The 23,018-nt window shown below is 45.2% G+C and overlaps 2 protein-coding genes across 2 annotated transcripts in view; one reads left to right on the forward strand and one right to left on the reverse strand.

Moving 5' to 3' along the window:
* The window catches only part of MARK2 (microtubule affinity regulating kinase 2), a 58,769-nt gene extending 36,316 nt beyond the window's left edge, over nt 1-22,453 (reverse strand). Inside the window, exon 1 of the mRNA XM_055309298.1 lies at nt 22,041-22,453. Coding sequence (XP_055165273.1) covers nt 22,041-22,094 — 54 coding nt within the window. The 5' untranslated portion in view covers nt 22,095-22,453. The remainder of the gene's footprint in view (nt 1-22,040) is intronic.
* LOC129499570 (atherin-like) lies at nt 22,202-23,018 on the forward strand. Its single transcript, XM_055309385.1, has 2 exons — nt 22,202-22,614; nt 22,742-23,018. Exons 1-2 carry the CDS (start codon nt 22,202-22,204, stop codon nt 22,995-22,997), a joined length of 669 nt encoding a protein of 222 aa, XP_055165360.1. The 3' UTR covers nt 22,998-23,018.

Raw genomic sequence — 23,018 nt, forward strand, 5'->3', positions numbered from 1 at the left:
AAGTGGGTCCAAGCAGACTAGTCCAACAGGTCCTTTTGCTACCACCCTATACAGCTAGTACCTTCAGCACCAGTTCCAAAACAGGAGATTCAAAAGTCAGAGCTTTCACACCCTGAGTCACAAAAATCAGCGAACTGAGAAGAAAGAAGAAAATGGTCATCTTTCTCATTCTTGCCTTATACACAATGGTCCTGGAGAACATGGTCCCTGATTTCACAGTTCTTGGTCAATTCACAAAAAGCAACTGATCTCCCCCAAGATGCTCAAAGAAAAATCTGGGTTCTTGTCATCATCAGGCACTGAGGTGGTGTGAAATTAGTTCTTCCTGTGCCATGCTCCTGAGCTTTTTCTCCCACTATAAATAACTCCAGCCTTCTGACCACATGATCTCTCCAACTCTGGACAAAATTCCCAACACTTGGGATCCCTGGGTGGCTCGGCGGTTTAGCGCCTGCCTGAGTCCCAGGATTGATTCCCACATCGGGCTCCCCGCATGGAACCTGGTTCTCCCTCTGCCTATGTCTCTGCCTCAAAAAATCCCCAACACTCAGTGTACCTCTGTTCACCCATCCAAAAGACAGAAAGATGAGGACAACTGAACCAGAAGCAACAATGTAGCCAGAGATGTCAAAGGCAAGAAAAGAACTCGGCAAAATTAGGAGGGCTTGCTTTCTGGCTCTAGTCCCTGCTTCAGGAAGCCAGACAGGGCTTCCTCAGCAGTGTGTTCTCCCCATATGGTTTCCTCTCTGGGTTCTTAACACAACCCAGTAACAGCATTAACTTTTCTCCTTAACCTCTCATCCTGAAGTTGTTCTCTTTAGTCATTATTACACCTATTAAGACACAAATTAAGACTTCTATGTCCAAAAACTGGATAAAGAGGTGTCTGATTTACAAATCAATATGGCCACACTCCCTCAAGAGTGGCTGTAAGTAAAGAATGCCTATTTTATAATTTTTCTGGCTCTTTATTTTACAAATAATTGAGAGATGACCATGCATAAAGCACTCCAAAAGACTCTGGGGGAGGAAGGAATACAGAAAAAGATAAAACAGCCCAGACGTCAAAAGAGCTGATTACCTAGTAAGAGAGATAAATAAGTACAAATCATACAGTCCAATGTGGGACCAAATCCAGGTATTAAATAAAATTCACGGCCTGCCTATTCCCCCAGTTTACTAGAAGTCTATGGTTTTGTAAGTACCATGGGCAGAGATCTGAAGGTCGCAGGTCTCACTTCTAGCTAGGACCACAGTTCTGAGTTCTGCCAGGATCTATCTAAACCCTGGGGTTTCTGTGAATGGGATGCCCACCCACTGGGTCAACCGTGGTGAGTCATGTGATGCTGGCATAAGGGGAAGTCAACCCAGGGAGGGTCACCAAAGAATTAATCATTTAGCCTTCCCGGTCTCCTCCCCATCTGGTAACTAGGGACAGGCCTAACAGACAAGCAAAGATGAAATGGGAAGAGCTTAAACACAAAGTCAAAAAAGTTCTTCAGGACTCAGATCATGGAAACGAAGTCAGAATAAACCCCTAGCAAGAGAACAAAAGACGGAGCTCTTGGGGAAGATTTGGAAGGGACTCCTAAAGCTCTGCATCTATAACCTCCATAACAGTGCTGACTACGAATAGGGAGGCTTTTATAGGTTTTTCCTTTTATTTCCCAAGTGTTGGTTGTCAAGCCTGATCTCCCTCCTTAACTCCCACTCAATCAGTCCCATAGCTAAGTGCACACTGATACCAGTTTTTAAATAGTAGCTTTACCTATCAGGCTACCAGCTGTGCCAGAGCCCTTTTAGAAGGTAGTAGGAAGGAACAAATACTCCTGAAAGTACCTGGGAAGAAATAAAATTCCCTAGACAAACAAAATTCTGTGCCATTACTAAACAAACAAACAAACAAACAAACAAATAAATAAAGTCACTCCAGGGCCTGAGGATAAAGATCAAGGCCCAAGTCCTCCCCCACCATGAGGAAAAACAATTTTGAAACCAGTTCTTTTTTTTTTTTTTTCAAACCAGTTCTAACTTAAAAATGGGAAAAGCTGGTAAGAGACTTGGTCTAACTCACCTCAAAAGAAAATCACTTCCTGAAATTAAATAAATAAATAAAAATTTAAAAATTAAAATTAAAAAAGCAGGGGAGGGGGAATGGGAATTGGATTTGTTTAAAACCTTTCCTGTATAGTAGAGAGCAGATCAGCTACACAAGACCCTTCAGGAATGGTTTACCATGAAGAATGCTGTAATGTGGACATTCTGGTGGTGAAACCGGGAGCTCAGCACCTACACATGCATTACTGAGAAAATCCTCACACCACAATCATGACTACAGTGTGCCGTCAGTGTCTGACATTTGTCATTGGGGTGGGTTAACAGTGCAGGTTTGGCAGCTTGCCCTGGTGGCTGTTTCACAAGCAGTTTCTGTGGTTTCAAGAAAGGCAGTGTTTGCTTTTAAATACTATCTTAGAAATATATTTCAGAATAGAGTTCAACCATTCCAAGACAGGAGGGAATGAACAGCAAACCAAATAAAGGAATTTGGTTCTATCAAATAGAGAGGGAGCAGCACACAGAGGGACAGGGAAGAAAAAGACATATTCACCATGTGCACCAAAATGGCAAGAAAAGCCAACTTCGTGCTTGCTACCACGGTAGAAAATAAGAACACAGAAAAAGCCCTAAAAACAGATTATTCCCTACTCAGCTCTTCAGCATAAATTTACCTGGCTCAAATCTATTTATTTAAAAATGAAACGAAACAAAACCACCCAACAGTTGTGCATCAATGCAAAGGACTGTCATCTAATCAATTAGCAGCCACACCTCTCTGCCAGTGTGATGTGGTAATTAAGGTAGAGATTTTTCTCCCTGGGAATACAAGTACAGAAGGGCCGAGCCCCTATGGGCCTAACCCATTATGGCAGCCTTTTTATTAGCAAGAAAACACTGCCATGCACTCTCCAAGGAAGCGGTAGCCCGCATCACTAGAGAACACCTGTGTGTGAACAGTGGCTACCTCTGCTAAGAGATAAAAATATGTTGGAGGTGGGTGTGGGGAGGGGAGATCACTCATAAACAGGCCTAAAGACTGTGCTTCTCCACGTAATTTACGTGGACCTTGGTTTTACCCCTGTAACAAAAAAGATGGGTTCTATAGTAATTTAGAAATGGCACATAACCATGATCATGGAGAACCAAATCAGATTTGAAACACAAATCTGACTCTTCTAGTCGGACTCCCTCTCTTTGCTCTGTAAAGGCAGCAAGAGGGGCATGGGTGGGTCAATGACGCCTGCATTAAGGCCAACAGCTCACCGCTTTACTCTCACTCCAGGCTGGCATCTTAAAAATAGCCTTAAAATGTCAGAACTTTTCGGGCAGCCCTGGTGGCTTAGCAGTGTAGCACTGCCTTCAGCCCAGGGTGTGATCCTGGAGACCCGGTGTCGAGTCCCGCGTCGAGCTCCCCGCATGGAGCCTGCTTCTCCCTCTGCCTGTGTCTCTGCCTCTAATAAATAAATAAAAGCTTTTAAAAAAAATTTCAGAACTTTTAATAAAAGAAAAGGCACTACTGCCCAGGTGAGACAACCAAGTAAATCAAATCATAAACTCAAGTTAATTAAAATTCCATTGGGGGCACAGAACAATGACACTAAGACACAAATGCAGAGGTCAGGGAGAACCAGAAGCATAGCTATAGGGCAGAGCTTCAGGAGAAGGGAACCAAAAGAAAGACCGGACAAAAGCAAATAGGAAGTAGTGGCATATAAAACAAGCAATGGGATAAAAGAGGCACAGCAGGAAGCCAGAACTCAGCTCCCAGGACTGAACTGGCAAGGCGCAAATGCACACAGCGGCCTGGCACTACCAGCTACAGTGCTCAACGCCCTTGGCAGTAAGGCTGAAAGCAAGCAGCTCTGGCCCTCTGTGGAAGTGGCATGTAGAGGGCTGTAAAGGGAAAACATTATTTTCATGATAAAATGTACACGTTAAAATCCACACACAAAAGCTTTTTTTCTTAAAAAAAAAAAAAAGCTTTTTTTCTTTTCTTTGTGGGGGATGGGTAGGTGGGAATGTGGGAGAGTGCATACAAAGAGAGTTCTAGAATCCCAGCAATTCATGGGTACTACAGAGGACAGTCAAATCCAGGAATTTAAGCTGTCCCATACTATAAGGTACTTACTTGCTGGTTACAGACTTTGGGTCTCAGGACTGACTTTTCTCAAAGGTTTTTGAAATGCCAGAAGATGAGAAGATAGAGAGAGGACAATCAAAAGCCAGGATTAAGGGATCCCTGGGTGGCGCAGCGGTTTGGCACCTGCCTTTGGCCCAGGGCGCGATCCTGGAGACCCAGGATCAAATCCCACATCGGGCTCCCGGTGCATGGAGCCTGCTTCTCCCTCTGCCTGTGTCTCTGCGCCTCTCTCTCTCTCTGTGACTATCATAAATAAATTTAAAAAAAAAATTTAAAAAAAAAATTAAAAAAAAAAAAAAGCCAGGATTAAGTAGTTTAAAAGGGACTCCTGGGTGGCTCAGAGGCTGAGCGTCAGCCTTCGGCTCAGGGTGTGACCCTGGAGTCCCAGCATGAAGTTCCACATCAAGCTCCTTGCACAGAGCCTGCTTCTCCCTCTGCCTGTGTCTCTGCCTCTCTCTCTCTCTGCGTCTCTCATAAATAAATAAAATCTTAAAAAAAAAAAAAAGGTAAAGTTTTAAAAAAAGTTTCCCATAGCTTAGATGGAGCTGTCAAGACCAGGGAAGTAAGCCCAGAGAGCTGCATCTGCACTCTCAAGCCACAAAGGGTGGAAAGAAACCATCTGGGGCAGAGGAGGCCATGTACAACAAAAAAGCTAACCTGGGAGATGGGTTTTACCCCACAGTGATTAAGAGTGAATTCTAAGGGATTCACCTCCCACTGCCCAGACACAACTGAAGCAGAACCAAAGAGTTCACCAACAGTCAAGAAAATTTTGTTCGGACACAGACACACACTCTGGACCACTTGGGTTTGTAACCTTCAAGTTACTCAACATTTCTGGATCTCTATTTCCTCATCTGTAAAAGAGTAAGATCTACCATCTCACAAAGATTAAATGAGTTAATATAAGACAGCTAAACAAGTGTCTGGCACAAACTAAGTGTTCAATACATATTGGCTATTATTATGTCTATAGCCTCAGTGCAAATGATGCCCTGGGAGTGAGAACGGGCAGGGGTCATCGACCCTTCAAGTACTCAGTCCATTCTCTTCAAGAGTTCCCCAACCACTTGGGAGAGTAATGTACTAGAGGGCCATCCAGGAGGCACCGTTACTGAGTCATTGCCTTAGCTAATAGAGTGAACAAATCTCCTTTGAAAGCAAAAGTCTATCTTCCATAGAGACCAGCAGCAGAAGAGAGAGAGAAAAGCACATCAAGTTCAATTCTGGAATTGAAATGAAAGCCACATGTGAATCTGAAAAGAAATAAGCTTTGTGTAAAAAGCAGAGGATTATGGGACTGCTGAGTGATCGGAAATGGAGCTATAATCCCGCCAAGTCTATATGTAGACTCAAATTGATATAAGTTAAGCACTTGATTAAACAGTGTTTTTTAATGACCCTATGAGAAGTGATTCTGAGCAAATGAGATGAATTTTAAAAAGATCTGCTTCAAGCTGGTACAAGTGACTATTGGGGGGGGCCCCAAGGTCTACCACTAGCTGCCCCAAGGGAAGCCTTCCAAAATCTGAGGGGCCACAGAGACTAGAAGATAAGTAAAAACAAAAGAAGGAGGCTGAGAATCCTAAAACACTTTAGAAACAGTGTTATCTATGGCTATTTTACCTGTCCCTTAAAGTAGGGATGCCTGGGTGGTTCAGTGGTTGAGCATCTTCAGGGCATGATCCCGGAATCCTGGGATCAAGTCCCACATTGGGCTCCCTGCACGGAGCCTGCTTCTCTTCCCTCTGCCTTTGTCTCTGCCTCCCTCCCTGTGTCTCTCGTGAATAAATAAATAAAATCTTAAGGAAAAAAAAAGACTCATCAAGCAAATAAAATTCACACGCTGTTACACACCAAATCTGCTTACCTCTTACAGGAGAAAATAAAGCGTACCTCCGTTAAGTGTGGGATTTGGCAGGCATGTTTCATTAGGAAACAGAGCCAACAAAGAGTTAAACACAGAAGAAATAGGAACAAAATGTGTGAGCTCTGCAGCCACCCAGGGAACAGACTGTCGGGCGTTCTGGCGTGTTCTGGCCGTAGTAAGCGACTGGAGCTGACTGGCCTTCAGCTATTATAGGCACCAAGGTTCTTCAAGGATAGAGGCTAAGCAAGCTTTGCAGTTTTCAAATTTGGAATTGACCAATAGCCAACACATAAGCTTAAAAAAATCTGTCATAATGAAATCCAAGTAAGCCAAATGATCTTTTTAATGGGGGGGGGGAGGCCAATGCTTTGTATTAGAAGGAGAAAAGCCAACTTTGGTCAAAGTCCCTCAGGTCACCAAGAACCAGCTTCCTCAGCTAGAATGACTGCAAACGGAGGCAGCAAGTACCTTCCTGCAGCTTGGGCAGCACCCTGGGAATTGCAAAACAAAGGCTCAGTATGAGGTCATATCAAGTAACCAACCAATCAAGGACAGGGATGATCAACCCCAAGCTTGTCTACAAAGATATTCTCACACTTCTGTCTGGAAACCCTTTACACTCTTAATTATTAAGGGCCTTTTTTAAAAGATCTTATTTATTTATTTATTTATTTATTTATTTATTTATTTATTTATTTATTTATTCATGAGAGACACACAGAGAGAGAGGCAGAGACATTGGCAGAGGGAAAAGCAGGCTCCATGCAAGGAGCCCAATATGGGACTTGATCCCAGATCCCAGGATCACACCCTGAGCCAAAGGCAGAGACATGCAACCACTGAGCCACCCAGGCGACCCAATTATTAAGGACCTCAAATAGCTTTTGTTTATGTGGGTTATAACAACTGTATTATAATTAAAACTGAGAAAATGTTCAACTATTTATTTAAAATATTACTAAGCCATTACAACTACACATTTTAATAATTACATTTTCTAACATTAACTCAATACATAGCATCAGACTAAAACCTGTGTTAACTTTTTTTTTAAAAGACTGATGTATTTACTTGAGAGTGTGTACACACACACACACCTGGGTGGGGGCAGAGGGAGAAGGAGAGAATCTCAAGGAGACTCCCGGCTGAGTGTGGACCCTCTGTGGTGCTCAGGGTCTCACAACCCTGAAATCATGAACTGAGCCAAAACCAAGAGTCGGATGAGCCACCCAATTCAGCCTCCTGAATTAACTTTTAAAATGGAATTAAAAGGCAGCCCGATGGCTCAGCGGTTTAGCGCCACTTTCAGTCCAGGGTGTAATCCCGGGGACCCAGGATTGAGTCCTACGTCGGGCTCCCTGCATGGAGCCTGCTTCTCCCTCTGCCTGTGTCTCTGCCTCTCTCTCTCTCTGTCTCTCATGAATAAACAAATAAAATCTTAAAAAAAAAAAAAAGAATACAGAATTTGTTTAAATGATGAAAAACTTCTAGAAATAGTAGATGGTTACATAACATTGTGAATGTACTTAAATGCCACTTGACTTAAAAATGATTAAAATGGTAAATTTTATATGTATTTTACCACAATGAAAAAGCGAATTGGAACATAAGGCCACGAGAAAATTGGGGAACATTCTATAAACTAACCAGTATTCTTCAAAACTGTCAATGTTATAAAAGACCTGGCAAGACTAAGAAGTGGTCACAGATCTAAGGAGACTATGGAGACGTGACAATTAAATGCAATGTGGGATCCTAGACGGGTCCTGGAACAGAAAACACACATCAGTGGAAAAATTGATGAAATCTGAAGAAGTTATGTACTGTGGTTAATAGTATTATACCAAGGTTAATTCTTAGTTTTGATACATGTTCTGTGGTTATGTAAGATGTTAACATAAGGGGAAGCTGAGTGAAGAATGTACAGGAACTCTTTGGGTTAGTTTTGCAACTTTTCTAAATTAAAATTATCTCAAAATTTAAAAAAATTAAATGTTTAAAAAAGCCTCACAAGGCCAAAGCTCTGTATTTGAAGAAGAAAATGAGCCAACTTTGGTCAAAATCCTTCAGATCTCTGAGAACCAGCTTCCTCAGCTAGAACAACAGCAAACCAAGATGGCAAGTACCTTTCTGAGAACCAGCCAGGACCAAACAGGGGCTGGGAACTGCAAAATGTTTTTAATGAAATTACCAAGAAATTGACCAACCAAAGACAGAAAGAAGTAATTCAAGTTTTGTCTACAACTCTGATTCTTACACTTCTCGGTTTCAGAAATTCTTTGCAACTATTAAAAATAACTGAGTCCCCAAAAAGCTTTTGTTTATATGAACTATTATCTATTAATATTTACTGTATTAGGAATAGGAGAAAGAGGGGATCCCTGGGTGGCTTAGCGGTTTAGCGCCTGCCTTTGGCCCAGGGCGTGATCCTGGGGACCCGCGATCAAGTCCTGCACTGGGCTCCCTGCATGGAGCCTGCTTCTCCCTCTGCCTGTGTCTGTCTCTTTCTCTCTCTCTCTGTCATGAATAAATAAATAAAATCTTAAAAAAAAAAAAAGAAATAGGAGATTTATTTACTTATTTTTAATATTTTATTTATTATTCATAAGAGACACAGAAAGAAAGGCAGAGACACAGACAGAGGGAGAAGCAGGCTCCATGCAGGGAGCCCGACGCGGGACTTGATCCCAGGACCCCAGGACTGTGCCCTGAGCTGAAGGCAGAAGCTCAACCGCAGAGCCACCCAGGCGTCCCAGAGAAAAGATTTAAATAAATATCCAGGGCAGCCCAGGTGGGTCAGAGGTTTAGTGCTGCCTCCAGCCCAGGGTGTGATCCTGGAGACCCTGGATCGAGTCCCGCGTCGGGTTTCCTGCATGGAGCCTGCTTCTCCCTCTGCCTGTGTCTCTGCCTCTCTCTGTGTATCTCATGAATAAATAAAATCTTAATATCCATCCTTTTAAAAGAACATAATAAATCCATTACAAAGGTAACACAAGTTACCTTTTTTTAAAAAAATTGTTTTTTTAAAAAGATTTTTATTTTATTTATTCATGAGAGAGACACAGAGAGAGGAAGGCAGACACATAGACAGAGGGAGAAGGCTCCTCGCAGGGAGCCCGATGTGGGGCTGGATCCCTGGACCGGGGATCATTCCCTGAGCTGAAGGCAGACGCTCAACCCAGGCGTCCCTAATTATTTGTTTTAGAGAGAGAGAGAGAGAGAGAGCGAGAGCTTGCACAGAAGGGCCGAGAGAGAGGGGGAGATATATAGAATCTCAAGCAGACTCCACATTGAGCACAGAGCTCAATCTCATAACCCCGAGATCATGACCTGAGCTGAAACCAAGAGTTAGATGCTTAACCAACTGAGCCACCCAGGCATCCCATGAGTTACTTATTTTTAATGAAAAAAAAAAAAAAAAAAACAAAACAAAACAAACACTGTATCTGCCGAACCACAATTTCACACGTACCAAAGGAAGTCCACCCCATGAGCTGATCTCATAATCCCCAATCAAAACACAATACTAGACAAAAACTCAAAAAAACCCACCTTAAAAAAACAAAGAAAAAAAAATAAGGAAAACTTGAAACAAAAGAATAAAGAGAAAGGGAAAGTGAGAAAAAGTAAAAAAAATAAGGAAAAAGAGGGAAGGGGAATAAACAAACAAGCCAAGATAATCAAAAACCTCACTGGGCCAATGCTATATGTATGAGGAAGAGGAAATAAGTTAGCTTGGGTAAAAGTCTCTGAGGCCAAGCAGCCAGAATTGTAAACAAGGGCTCCTTATGAAGTCATTGCAAATAACCAGCCCAAGAAAGACCATCAACTCAAGTTTTGTCTATAAAGTTTTTCTCACTCATTGGTCCCCAGTCTACCCTCTTTCATAAATTACCGAGGACTGCACAAATCTTGTTTATATGGATTACAGCTATCGACAGCTACATTAGAAAATGAAAAGGTAATTTAAAAGATACTTTTATTAATTCATTCAAAATAATAAGCCCATTACATGTTTATTTGGAAAGCCTATTTTTTTGTGTGTGAAAAACCTGTATTTTCTAAAACAAAATTAAATCCATGGCAAAAGTTGCATTGTTTTACATTGTACAATCTTTAATGTCTTGCTTATTGGAAGAGGGCCAACTTCTCACACCTGCTTCTGCATTTGATATGTTTCGATATGTTGTTCTGGTTGTTAAGATATAAAGAAAATCAAAAAAAAAAGAAAGAAAGAAAAGAAAGAAAGAAAAGAAAGAAAAGAAAAGAAAAGAAAGAAAAGAAAAGAAAAGAAAAGAAAAGAAAAGAAGAAAAAAAATAAAGAAAATCTCACCTCATACAGACCTATCATTGGAAAATGGAGTTTAACAGCTCTTCAGATATTGAGAATTTTTCTTCTTTGACACCAAACCAAAACTCAAAAGTAATTTTTGAAACCTAGTTTCAGTGTGCAATCTGAAATTTTACCAATGATTTTTTTTTGTGTACTTTTACATTAAAATCCATTGGTCATCTTGCACTTTGAGTGGCTCTTTTACCTACTGACAATCTGGGACATGGTCCTTTACTGAATTATACAGAAATTTCCAAATACTGACATTTCATACAATATCAAAAAATCACTTCCCATTCATTTCACCACTGATCTCATCAAAAAAGTCTCTGACAAATACAAGTTTTCAAAAATTTCATTTTCACTTGAAAGTTTGAATTTTATCACTGGCAATGGTGACAGACTCACTTTGTTCCATTTCAAAAAAAATGTCCACTATATACTCAAGTATGAATAACTATAGTTTACCCATCAGTTGTTCTTTCAAGTAAAAATGATCCATGCAGCTACTTCAGCTCCAACACAATAGTGCATCTTCTCAAGACCATCACTATATTATGGTTGGTACCTAGGCTCCATGGCTACTTGGCATTTCATCACTCAAAATTCATTCATTCGTTTATTCATGAGAACACAGAGAAGCAGAGACAAAGGCAGAGGAAGAAGCAGGCTCCCCGCAGGGAGCCTGATGTGGGACTCAATCCTGGAACTCCAGGATCACACCCTGAGCTGAAGGCAGTTGCGCAACTGCTAAACCACCCAGGCACCCCCTAATCACTCAAAATATTAAAAACCTTTATTACAGGGTTAATATTTAATAAAAATTACAAATTTTTAGTGCTTCCTCCAAGACATTATTAAGTGAAAATGTTTTTTGTTTTGTTTTTTTTAAACTCACAAGCATAGAGCAGGAAGGAAGTCCATGACTACTACCACTAGTAGAGTCCTGGTGCCACTGCCTTGATTGTGTTATGATGCCAGCAATTTTCTCTGCCATTACTTCTGCACAAATCGTCCAAGTGGAAATAAAGCTGTTCCAAGATGAACCAGCAGAGTCAAAAGAATTATTCAATCCCTTGCATATTTATCACTACTTGTGTTCACCGCTGGGCATTCACATAAAAGAAAATTCTTTGAAGCATGGTTGGTGCTGACACAAGTCGAGCCACATCTGTAAATCTGCTCATTTTTAAGGCAAAAGCACAACTCTATAAACAAGACATGAACTCAGTCTTTGTATGTGTAGCTAGATTTTTAATTTGACGATTCATGGTAACACATGAAGTGGCCCTGCCCTGAATTTTACTGACTTTTCATCCAGTGGGTTTCAGCAACATCTGCTGTTCAACACTTAGTCTCTCGGCTATTGGGTGGGTTTCTCCAACCAAAGCAATGTCATAACTTATCCTGTACGATTCAGTGACATTTTCATTTCTAGGTTGGAAAGCTGGAGCAAATTCTGGCTTTTAAAGAGCTCACGGTGTGTACACTTAAAATATGCAATTCCTTTTTCATTAAGCTCTGAATGATTGGTATTGATGTGATATTGCAACTTAACACAAACGTACGTGTTCTGTTGCATAAGATACAATAAAGTATGTTGTTATCATCTATAAAGCTGAGGAGAAGATAGCTTTCATTGTGATATTGTTTCTTTTAATAATTTTTCATTTCTTATTTACAGTTTTGCCTAGGTTCTTCAGATTCCTCCCATTCATTTGTTGGTGTATCCATTTCAATAAACAGAGATAGCAAGCCTTCTAATCTCCCTTTTTAAAGCCAACAATTCATCCTTAAATATAAGAGAAATATGATAAATCTTCCTGTTTTAGAATAAAGTGCTAAAATAAGTTGTAAGTGAATTTTTTTAAATGAGAAGCTTTTCCTGAAGTTTGTACAAGTTAAGTTTTACAAGTTGTACTTCTTGTGTTCCTCGAAGGTGCCAGGAAAATGCTGGGATTTCAAAATAGTGATTTATAGGACAATAATGAGGTTTGCAGGGATTACAGCAGACACAACTGAAGAAAGCTAGTAAGAGTCCAGAAGTACTGAGAACAAATAGAGTTCATCAATGCAAACTTCCATATTTATACCTTAAAGGACTACATTAAACATTCCAGAAAACACAAGAATATAGAAGCACATATTTCATCAGCCAAAGGTGATGATGTCAGCACACATCATTCAGTCTCTGGAAAACTCCACTGTACACCGAAAGAATGAGAGTGGAAAAAGGCAAATACTGCATTAATGTTGTGATGAAACTAATTTTGATTTCATATACTGCCGTATGGGTCTCAGGGAGCCCCAGGGTCCTCAAACCTGAAGACTTCGGGAGCCAAATTCAATGTCGTATTATCACAATTACACTTAGGGAGCCAAATTCAATGTCATATTATCACAATTAACAAGTGCGTCCTCAGATCTCCCCTAAGACAGGGTCCAGTGTTGTAGCATTATGGATAGGCCACAGGAAACAGCCGAGAACTGGCTTAGACCCTGTCACTAGGGAAACTGGGATGCCAACCCTAACAAGTTGTCAGATCGCCAAGCCTGGCTTTACCAAGGAAGGTGGCTCAAGAGACATAAAAGAAAATGTTTTCTAAAGCAGCGAATCCTTGACTTTATAGAAATCAGAGGAATAGGAGAAGGGACTGGGTGATTCTGGGATTCTATACATGAAGGAGATCTCAGACTATCAGAATTCCCCTCCTGAGCCCTGCCACAAAAGAGGCACAGAAACAGGTCAGGCAGAGCGGGACATGGAGATAAAAACCTGAGATGGACAGTGATAATGAAGGAACAGAGTTCAAAGAAACCAAACCGAAAAAAAGAAGTGAGAGAAGTCAGCAGAGGGGTCAAAAGGAAGAGGAAAATACAGTGAAATTAATTCCCTGATGAGCTCTGGGGTGCCACTGTTACCCTTCTCCTTGGCCGCAGTTGCAATGTGAAAAACCTAAGCAACTTACTTGCTGTTCCGACCAGGCATTCAGGCTCTAGAAGCCACAAGAGATGAAGATAAACAAGGAACCAACTGAGACCAAAATCTCAGCCCAAGATTCAAAGCCTGAGAACTCCTAGGAGCGGCTGAGCAATGGCTGCGGTCCTTCCAGGCCTCACAAAGGGGAGGCTTTCTTCTCACTTCAGAGAAGCCAACAGAGATAGCAAGGATCTCCCCCTGAAGGCCCCTTTGCCAGTGAAAAAAAAACAACAAAAAACCTAAAATCATTAGCTGCTAGGTTCACAACTGGTCTTTAAGAGAAACGGGGAGCTTTCTCCTGCTGCCAAAGGGTTAATACTGCACCTGAAGAAAGGACTGAAGGACTGTGAAAGAAATCCCATGCTCCCTCCGGGGAGGTTCCCTCTCCCTTGGTGGGTCTCCTGTAACACCTGGATCCCAGCACTCACAGAAACCTCCGGTGACTTTGGACTCAGCCTCCCAGGCACTGATGGGGTTGCACATACACATGGCCGCTGCTGCCACGACCACCACCACCACTGTTCAAAACTCAGAAATATGGGCAAGCAGATGGTAATGTTTTGGGTTGTTTCTTTTTTCTTAATCGATAAAACCACCTAATATCGATATCCTGTAAATAGTGATCTCCATAGTACCTCAACCTCTCCAATAGCATTCTATTCAGATAGCTGTTTGGTTTTATTTTATTTTTTCTTATTGATTGATTGATTGATTGATTGCTGTTTGGTTTTAAATACCACCACCACACCATTCTAAAATAAATAAATTTTTAAAAGTTGCTCGAAAAAGCAGCTAAGAAACCCTAATTACTAAAAGAAACCAAGGGATCCCTGGGTGGCGCAGCGGTTTGGCGCCTGCCTTTGGCCCGGGGCGCAATCCTGGAGACCCGGGGTTGAATCCCACGTCGGGCTCCCGGTGCATGGAGCCTGCTTCTCCCTCTGCCTGTGTCTCTGCCTCTCTGTCTCTCTCTGTGTGACTATCATGAATAAATAAATAAAATCTTTAAAAAAAAAAGTTTAAATAAAAAAAAAAAACTAAAAGAAACCAAGATTCTTTCAGTTAAGAGAAATTCCAATGTACATTCACCTGGAGTTGTATGGTGCTCAGAGAAAACCCACTGAGTTGCTCAACTAGAACACTGAGGACAAGGATTATTTCGTCCTGCCAGGCATTATTCTAAGTGATTTAATATTCACTACCCCTTTTAATGCTCACAATAACTATACCTACAAGATAGGTACTATCATTACTTCTTTTTTACAGATAAGCAAACAGGCCTGGAGCAATTAAGTAAACCCAAGGTCATAGTAGCGGCTGACCAAGATTCCAGTACAGGGAATTGAACTGTAGAGCCTGCTGTAACCACAACACACTACTTATTCGAAGTCCCCAACTGCTGGGATCTCCTTTCAACTCTGCCATAAGCTCAACTCAATTAGAATGCTCTTGCTAGACCAAGCCGACCTAAGGGGCCCCACTTCCTGTGACTAGAGAACCAGTAATTCAAACTCTTGTGGGCAAAAAAAAAGCAACAAGCCACAAGTGCATCCAACACCACATGCAAAGACACTCAGATGATGGCCATCTGTGGGGAAGTGATGGGGGGGGTAGTGGAAGGCCAGCAGACCCTTGGGTCTAAAGAAGGGGGGATCCCTGGGTGGTTCAGCGGTTCGGCGCCTGCCTTTGGCCCCTGGAATCCCGGGATCAAGTCCCGCGTCGGGCTCCTGCCATGGAGCCTGCTTCTCCCTCTGCATGTGTCTGCAATGAGTAGATCATTGTAGCAGGAACAAGAGTAGCCTACTCTCATGGGCAAGGGCAAGAACTATATTTGCAGGTGGTTTCACTCACTAATCATCAAACTTTTGGACGTGGGGGTTTTCCATTTAGCAGGGGCTGGGGAAATGATCCTGCTGTATTAGTAGCGCTGCCAGTCACAGGAGCCTCAGAATCCTCTGTCCTTTTCCTGAGAAAGATTTCCTGCCACTGTTTAGGAAGTGCCAGCACGAGGTGACCGATAACCCCCATCTTTCCTACAGGTACCAAGCAGGAACAAACTCACACTGTTCCCTGCGGCTGACGTACCTGCTGAGCTGCCAAAGACCAAAATCCATTCTCCTTTTTTCTTCCCCAGCAGGCCTGGACAGACAGTCCCACTGCATCGAGCCAAAAGATCTGGGGTTTTACACGATTTAGCCGCCAGATCACAGGAGCCAGGAGTCAGTTCCCCATCCACAAACCACCGACCCGGTCCCTTTTCCCGGACCAGGCTGGAGGGCCTTCTGCCAAGCCATGACCTGCGAAAGGGCCTAAGAAAAGGAGCTGTATCTTGGAGTGTCCAGTGAAAAGGTGTGTAAGGTGAAGTTGCCCTGAGCAGCACTGGGGGTGGAGAGAGCCCACTCACGTAGAGGCCCAGCTCAGAGACCTATTCAGTATTGCGGGGGGCGGGGGGGGGGGAGTGTTTACAAACCTCATCCAGACTCATACCTCAAAGAGCAGAGCCCCAGAGGAGGCAGACCTTTGTATTGCCAACTTCCCAAAGAGCACACAGAGGAAAATAGGCCGAGGCTGCTCAAAACCAGCTTGACTGGTTCTACAGAGAAGCCTCGGGTCTGTTCTGCCTTCTTTATGTTAAAAAGAAAAAGATGGCTTGGAGCCAATCATTGAACACACCCCTCCTCTTCTCCTCTCCCCCTGCCCACCTTCCTCCCCACTCCTATTTGCTGTTCCTCAGGATTCACCTAGCCATCAATATCAGTGTCCATCTGACCTTCACCTACCAAAACTGTGCTTGTCCGCCTTCATAAGTCTAACATCTGATGAGGAAAAGGAAATGCATTTGTTTTTGCCCCTTCTACCCTCATTTTCTGATAAGAAATGTAGAGAGAAATGGAAGTAGGGAGAAAAGTGCCTAGAGGCCGAGAAACTTTAAACCCTCTAGCAAAAGCAGACAAGCAGATGAAGGGATCTGACCTATTTCTACCTCCCTAAAGGAGGAATGGGGTGAGTGGGTAAGAGAAGGAACTGGAATCTCTCCTTCAATGAATGATAACTGAAAACCAAGAGGCCAGGTTCTCTCGTAGTACTGTTTCAGAAGCAGCTGTACCATGGCAGCCCAAAAGACAGCAATGGCACTCAGCAGCCTATACCAAAAGGGCTGTGGTGGGGTGGTGACATTCTGCTCTGAGAGCTAGAGTTTTCAGAGTTAACGTCAGGAGAGATGGCCTCTTCCCATGCCAGAAGTGGAAATGGGTGGTTTCCTCCCCCACAAAGTTTGTAAAGGCTTACTCTTCCCTCTGCTGAGATAGAAGGGGAAAATGCACAGATAACACTGCAGTGACTCACTTGGGTTTGATGAAACCTGCGAGAAAGCCTGGAGAATCCAAGCTAGAAGTGCAAAAAGGTACAAATGCTGGCATCTCCCATTAAGAGAAGGAAACTCAGCCATCTATCTGGTTTGTCACTTTGCTGAACTTCCGTTGGAGGAAGGCCTAGGTTTAAACTCCACCCACCCTTTCCCCATCCCTCTCAGTTTTTGCTTTGCTAGGCAAGTGGCAAACCTGGCAGCACCACCCGCTCCAAGAGAATAAAACCCTTTCTCCATCTCCTCTCACAGTGGCAGCCTAGAAGCCACAGTCTACAGCTTAACCAAGCAGCGGGGGCTGGGGCGGGACCTGGTTACTGCAAGAAAGCCTTATCAGGCAGTCTTAGGGAAGGAAGGACAACTACTTTCCTTGCCCTTTCCATCTGCTGAGGTTACTTCATCCCAATCCATTAATGGGCTTCAAAGTGCTGCTGGAGGTGGCGGGGGGGGGGGGGGGGGGACGGACAGACAGACGGACGGACGGACTCGGAGAGTCCATTTAGCAGAGCTATCATGGGGCCAAAGGTAGCGCCCAGCCCCCATCCGGCTTGTGGATAATGGGCCACAAAGTCTGAGGCTAGGTTGCACTCTAGGCATAAAATATTCATTCCAGTCGACATAATACATATGTAGGAAAGTCATGGAAGCTCCTGGGAGAAGAGAAAGGCCAGCCAGGGGGCTAAGTGTGCAATGTGAAAGAGTTCACAGCGGCATCGGTTAGTCCTGGTCAAATGCCCACTGAGAACTGGGCTGTTTTGTCCAAAGGGGAAAAGTGTCTCGTCAGAGAAGTTTTTGATTTCCAAGAGATCTAACCATGCAAATCTCTCAGGCAGACAATTCTTGATTTTTTTTCTATCTTATGGGCATCAATTAAGATGGACAGTGAAGGGCAGCCTGGATGGTTCAGCAGTTTAGTGCCGCCTTCAACCCAGGGTGTGATCCTGGAGACCGGGGGTCGAGTCCCACATCAGGCTCCCTGCATGGAGCCTGCTTCTCCCTTTGCCTGTGTCTCTGCCTCTCTCTCTGTGTCTCTCATGAATAAATAAATAAAATCTTAAAAAAAAAAAAAAGACAGTGAAAAGAATCTCAGTCCCAATCTTTGGTCACCATATGAAAGATGGCAAGTCATTCCCTGTACAAACTTGATTTTAATCTAAAGCAGGCCAAGTTTCAACGACATCTTGTATCCATCTGTTTAGCTACTTCCCAAAGTCCACAGATTGGAGAGAAATTATTACAATTTACTAGGTGGTTAGCTGTGCTGGGTTCAAAGATTATGGTAGGAAGAGCAACTATGTGAACTCCAGACTCCTAAAGTCCTTCTTCTATCAAGGCCTCACTTTAATTTCTAGGGCCATGCAGGAAGTGAGAATGTATGGTCTGACACCCACCCAGACCTCTGACCGGAAGGTGACACCACCAAGGAGCCCTTGGCTAGAGTCAAAGGGTTGGAGTCTGTACCCAGAGCACAGTGCTGCACAGCTACCAGGACACAGAGGGAAATGAGAGCCAACCAAGCTCTCTATCAGAGTCGCCACTAAAACCAAATTACTCAATGCAACATTCAGCCAGAATCAACACTGGCATCCAAGGGATACGTGTTTGGAGCGGCTCAGCTGTTCTTTACAGGATTCTTTCTGTATGTTAGATTTGCTCACTTCAACCAGACTTCCACACTCTTCTTCCTAGAACCACCCAAAAGAATAAACAATGCCACTCACTCCCCAGAAGAATGATGGCAAACCCCACCCTTGCCCACTGCAGCAGAGTTGGGGCTGGTAGTGAAAGGCTCCTGCTTTTTCTCAGGAGCCCTCCCTGTGGTTCTGGAGACCCAGGGGTGGGGCAAGTCTGAAGCCAGCAGGTCCTCTACCAGGTATTACAGGAAGCTCTGGCCAGCAGCAGGAGAGCTCTGAAGTTGGACCCCTCTCCACACCCCTGCCTATTACTGCTGTCCCTGGCTAGAAGACAAACAGTCATCTTGCTGATTGCTTTCACCATAGCCAAGCTTCTAGGCCAGCAGAGCCATTTGGATAAGAAGTGGACAGAATGCTCAGCTCGCAGACTGAGAATCCCCAAAACTACCAGCCCCAGGTCATAACCCTCCTTCTGCAAGTGAAAGAGAAGTCTATGGCTGTGAAAAAGCATATCCACAACCAGGTGTCACAAAAATAATCTTAAAGACAGGCTTGACTTTTATTTCCCACTTTCACTGTCAGAAGCAGAGTTGACAGCAAACAGGCACTCTTCCTGCAACACAAGGTTTATTTTTATGCTTCCACATTTTCTGTGTGTGTGTGTGTGTGTGTGTGTGTGTGTGTGTGTTATGGGTGTTTAATTCAGATGTGATCAAAGAGCTCCTGGAAACAGCTTCTCATTAGCCACAGGTTTTAATAAAGAAAGGAGGCGAGGAAGAGCAAAAAGTGATTGGAGCTTGAAGACAACCAGAAGAGTTTATTTACCTATTTCCTGGTAAAACCAGTTTAAATCATTTAAACCTAAATAAAGTGATGGAGAATCTTTGGGGCGAAGGAATCAGCACAACCGAATCCCTTGCTTTTTATTTCGTAACATTACGGCTTACTGCAAAGGTTGCACTTCCGTGACTACTTTGACCAGAATCAAGAGCTTTCTTGCTCTTACCTGGTGGCATGATCTAGTCTAAAGGAGGCCACTGCTTCTGGCATCACTGGCCTGATGACCAGAAAGGCTGCTACTTATTTCTTGTTTTGAAAAATATAGGCATCTGCCTGTGGTAGGTGTAGCTGAGCTTTCCCAAAAGCTGTGCTTTTAGTGGGACGAGACTTAATATCAAGTGAGTAGCATGACTGGCTACCTTGAGAACACCAGAAGTGATGAAGTGGCTCAGGGGGACCTAAGTCCATGAAGAGTGCAAACAGGATGAGTAATTCATAATTTGTAACAGGATGACAAAGTATGCAGCCACTGCTCCAGACAAAGTTATCAAAGAGCAGCTTGCAGTCCCAAATGGTTCACCCCCCCCATCGCTGCTCTTATAAAATCAACGGGTCTGTACCGACTTCTTACTATGTACTCAGTGGTGTGCTAGGCATGTAGGAAAGAGGAAATCAATGCACACATTGCAAGAATGAGACCACGGTGAGAATACATTTACATTTAGTAAACAGCACAAAGAAACCACATTGAGGCAGTCTGTTACTCTACTTTGCTGAACACAATGCCCCCCGCAGCCTCGGCGGACGCCACTCCCCACATGCCTGAGGGTGCCAGTCAGTAGTCACTTGGCCTCCTCCTACCAGCTCATAATCAACAGTCTGGGAAAGTTCTCTGGTTAAGCAGGGTTTACCTGCTAATACAAAGGTGGTGATAGGAAAAGGAATGGAACAGGCCACCTCAGGAGGGCCTGGAAAAAGCGGTTCCCAGCAAGGAGAGAAACAGTGGCAAGTGAGGGCAAGACTAGGAGCTACAGACCATGCTCTGGTTTCCAAAGACTTCAGTCCCATGCAGAGCCAGTTGCAAAACCCGGTGATGGAACTTGAAATCCACCAGCCCTCCCTCTCAACTCCTTTTGCCTCCAGAAGCAAGCAATCCATCAGGAACAAAAGGGTCAAGCGTGGCAAACAAAAACTCCTCCGGAGTTCCTGATTGCCCAGGTGAAGTAGAGCCAGGGCAGGGGACACAAAAACGCAGGAAAACGCAACCATGGCAGAATGTCCAGGGAAGGATATGAACACGCAAGAGAAGAGAACAACAGTTCTACTGGGCTAAGAAGGAGTGAACGAGAGGAAAACATAAAGAATGTCACATAGGAGAGGATGCAGAAAGGTGCTGCAGCCCCAGGGGAGAAGAGCTCCTTTTTCAAGTCAAGTTTTTCTGGCCTAGTAAAGTTCTCCACCGACAAGGGTGTGCCAGGCAGGGGACTCTCCCCAGAGCAGGCAGCAGTCAGCAAGGGACGCGGTGAAAGAAAGAGGGGGGGTAGAAAGTGGATGCCTCTCAGCTCACAGGTGAGGTGACACAGAAAAAACGTTAAAGCTTGGGTGACAGATGATAGCAGTGATTGCCAGGAAGATGGGGGGGGGGGTGCGTTGCGGCGTGCAGCTCAAGAAACAAATATGCTGAGTGCCTGGACTAGGACTTAAAAACATAAGCCAGTCGGGAAGGAAGGGACAGGGGCATGTGTGGGGCAAAGACAGATGATGTGAAAAAGGCAAGAGGCGAATCCGGAGATGAAAGGCAACCCTGGTTAAGAGTAAAGACCAGGTGAGGGTAGAAAAACCAGAAAGCATCAAGCAGGGAGGAAGAAACTATGGAAAGTGACAGAACCAGGAGTGAAGACACAGGAGGGCATCATGGTTTGTGTTGCACTGTGAGGAAACAGAAAGGCAAGGATGGTGAGGGAGCGTGACCAGGGAAAGGATTCAGCAACAGGTTGTATTAATATGATAGAGCGGGGCTGGAAGGAAGAGTCCAGGGAGCAGGCTGGTAAAGCATTCAGTGAGAAACAGGAAGCCTGGAGACTAAAACCCAACCTGGAGAAAACAGAACTGGAGAGATCCAGACTCTGAAGGGAACCCTTCAGACTGGAACCCCAAAGACAACCTGTGGGAAAACTATGCGCATGACAGCAGTATGGGAAACACGGAAGCAACAAATGCCAGCGCGAGGCACCAGGGAGCTCCTGAAGAAGGGAAAGTGATGAGCAAAGAGTAGGAGAACCATTTGGAAAGGTGATGAGGGTGGAGCTGGTGGGTTGCAAGCACGAGGGAGAGCACGATTTGGAGAAGAGGGAAAAAAAAAAAAAAAAGGCTGGGGAACTGGAAGGGGATCGGGATCGAGAATACACTCCGGAGCAAGGACCCTGAGGGTGATAACCAAGGACTGGGAGAACCGGTGCGGGAAGAGGAGAAGCAGGGCTAGAGAGATGGAGGAAGAGGTGGACAACGATCTGGGGCAAATCGCGGGGTGCTATTCGAGGAGCAGGAGGGTGGCGACTTTAAGCGTGGGTGGAGGAAGACCAGAAAGGCCCCTGAGAGAAAAAGGGAAGAGAAGGGGAAGCTAGGGAGGTAACACGGAAGAGCGCAGGAGGGCGGTGAGGAGAGAGGGAGGTCAGCAGAAAAGACAAGTGTGCAGCTCGGAGTCAGGACGAGGTGGGTCCCAGGACAGGACTCAGAGGGGGATGTGCGAGGCCGAGAGCCAGATGACAGGGCAGCCAGGCTTGCAGGGTGGCAGCAGGGACACGAGTAGAGCAGAGGAGGGAGGAGGCTCTGCAAGGTGCAGGGGCCCAGCCAGAGAATTCGGGGAGCCCTCGGGGCTCCTTACCTGCTCCGTGTCCCTCTCGTTCAGCGTGGGTAGGGGGGTCCGGGCGCTGGACATGGCGCCGGTATCTCAGGGGAGGGAACCGAGAAGCTTGGAGGAAGGAAGGGAAGGGAAGGCGCGAAGCCCAGCCGGGCGGGGCTTCTCACAGCAGGGGCACCCGCCGCATGGGCCCCGGCCGGGGGTGCGGGGAGGCCGGGCAGCCGCTCACGCCAGCCCGGGGATGCGCCGCTCGGGCTAGGCCGCGCCGGCTCCGAGCGGCTCCGGACCGCACCCCCCCCGACCCCCGGCTGGGCTGTGCCGCCTTTCGGCCGGGCCGCGCCGCTCCGCCTACTCTCTGCCGCCGCAGCCGGCCGCCTGCCTCGCTCCTCCCCTGCCCTCAGCGGCACCGCTCCGCGCCCGGCACACAGGCAGCCGCCGCCGGACCTGCTGCTCCCAACATGGCCGCCACCACCGCCGGCCCTCGGCTCTTTCCGTCGGCAGCAGCCGGAAACAACCGAAGTGGAGAGGAACGGGAGGGGGGCGCGCCTCCTCCTCCCGGCCGCCGACTACGGGTGAATTCCGGAAACACCCGAAGAAGGTAACCCCTGGGGACGCGCGCGCCGCCTCGATTCCGAAGCCCAAGTTTCGGCTCTGTTTACGGAAATCCACGAAGCCACTCGGGAGACCACAGTCACGCCCATAGGCTTTTCCCCGCCCACTTATAGCAGCCTCGCTGCGGTTTCCGGAAATACCCGAAGTGGCTCCGCGTGCGGGGAGCCGGCCACGCCTCCGTCCCGCCCCGCAGCCGACCGCGGCCGTCGGCCATTTCCGGCAACACCCGAGACCCGGCGAGCCCGGAGTTGTTCCCTGGAGGAGTACCCAGAGCTTGACTCCTCGTTTCTTTCCGTCAGTTTCCGGGTATTTTCAAACCTTGAACAGGAAGCTTGGATCACCTGCGCACGTTATTATTCGACTAAATAGAAAATAAAGCTATTAGCCGAA

This window comes from Nyctereutes procyonoides, unplaced genomic scaffold (genome assembly GCF_905146905.1).
Source record: "Nyctereutes procyonoides isolate TBG_1078 unplaced genomic scaffold, NYPRO_anot_genome, whole genome shotgun sequence".
Taxonomy (NCBI): Eukaryota; Metazoa; Chordata; class Mammalia; order Carnivora; family Canidae; genus Nyctereutes; species Nyctereutes procyonoides.

Excerpts from the sequence above, each read along its gene's own strand:
- LOC129499570 (XM_055309385.1), top strand. The coding sequence starts at position 22,202 with ATGGGCCCCGGCCGGGGGTGCGGGGAGGCCGGGCAGCCGCTCACGCCA. Across the intron at positions 22,615-22,741 it reads TCCGGAAACACCCGAAGAAG|CAGCCTCGCTGCGGTTTCCG; the intron begins GTAACCCCTGGG and ends GCCCACTTATAG.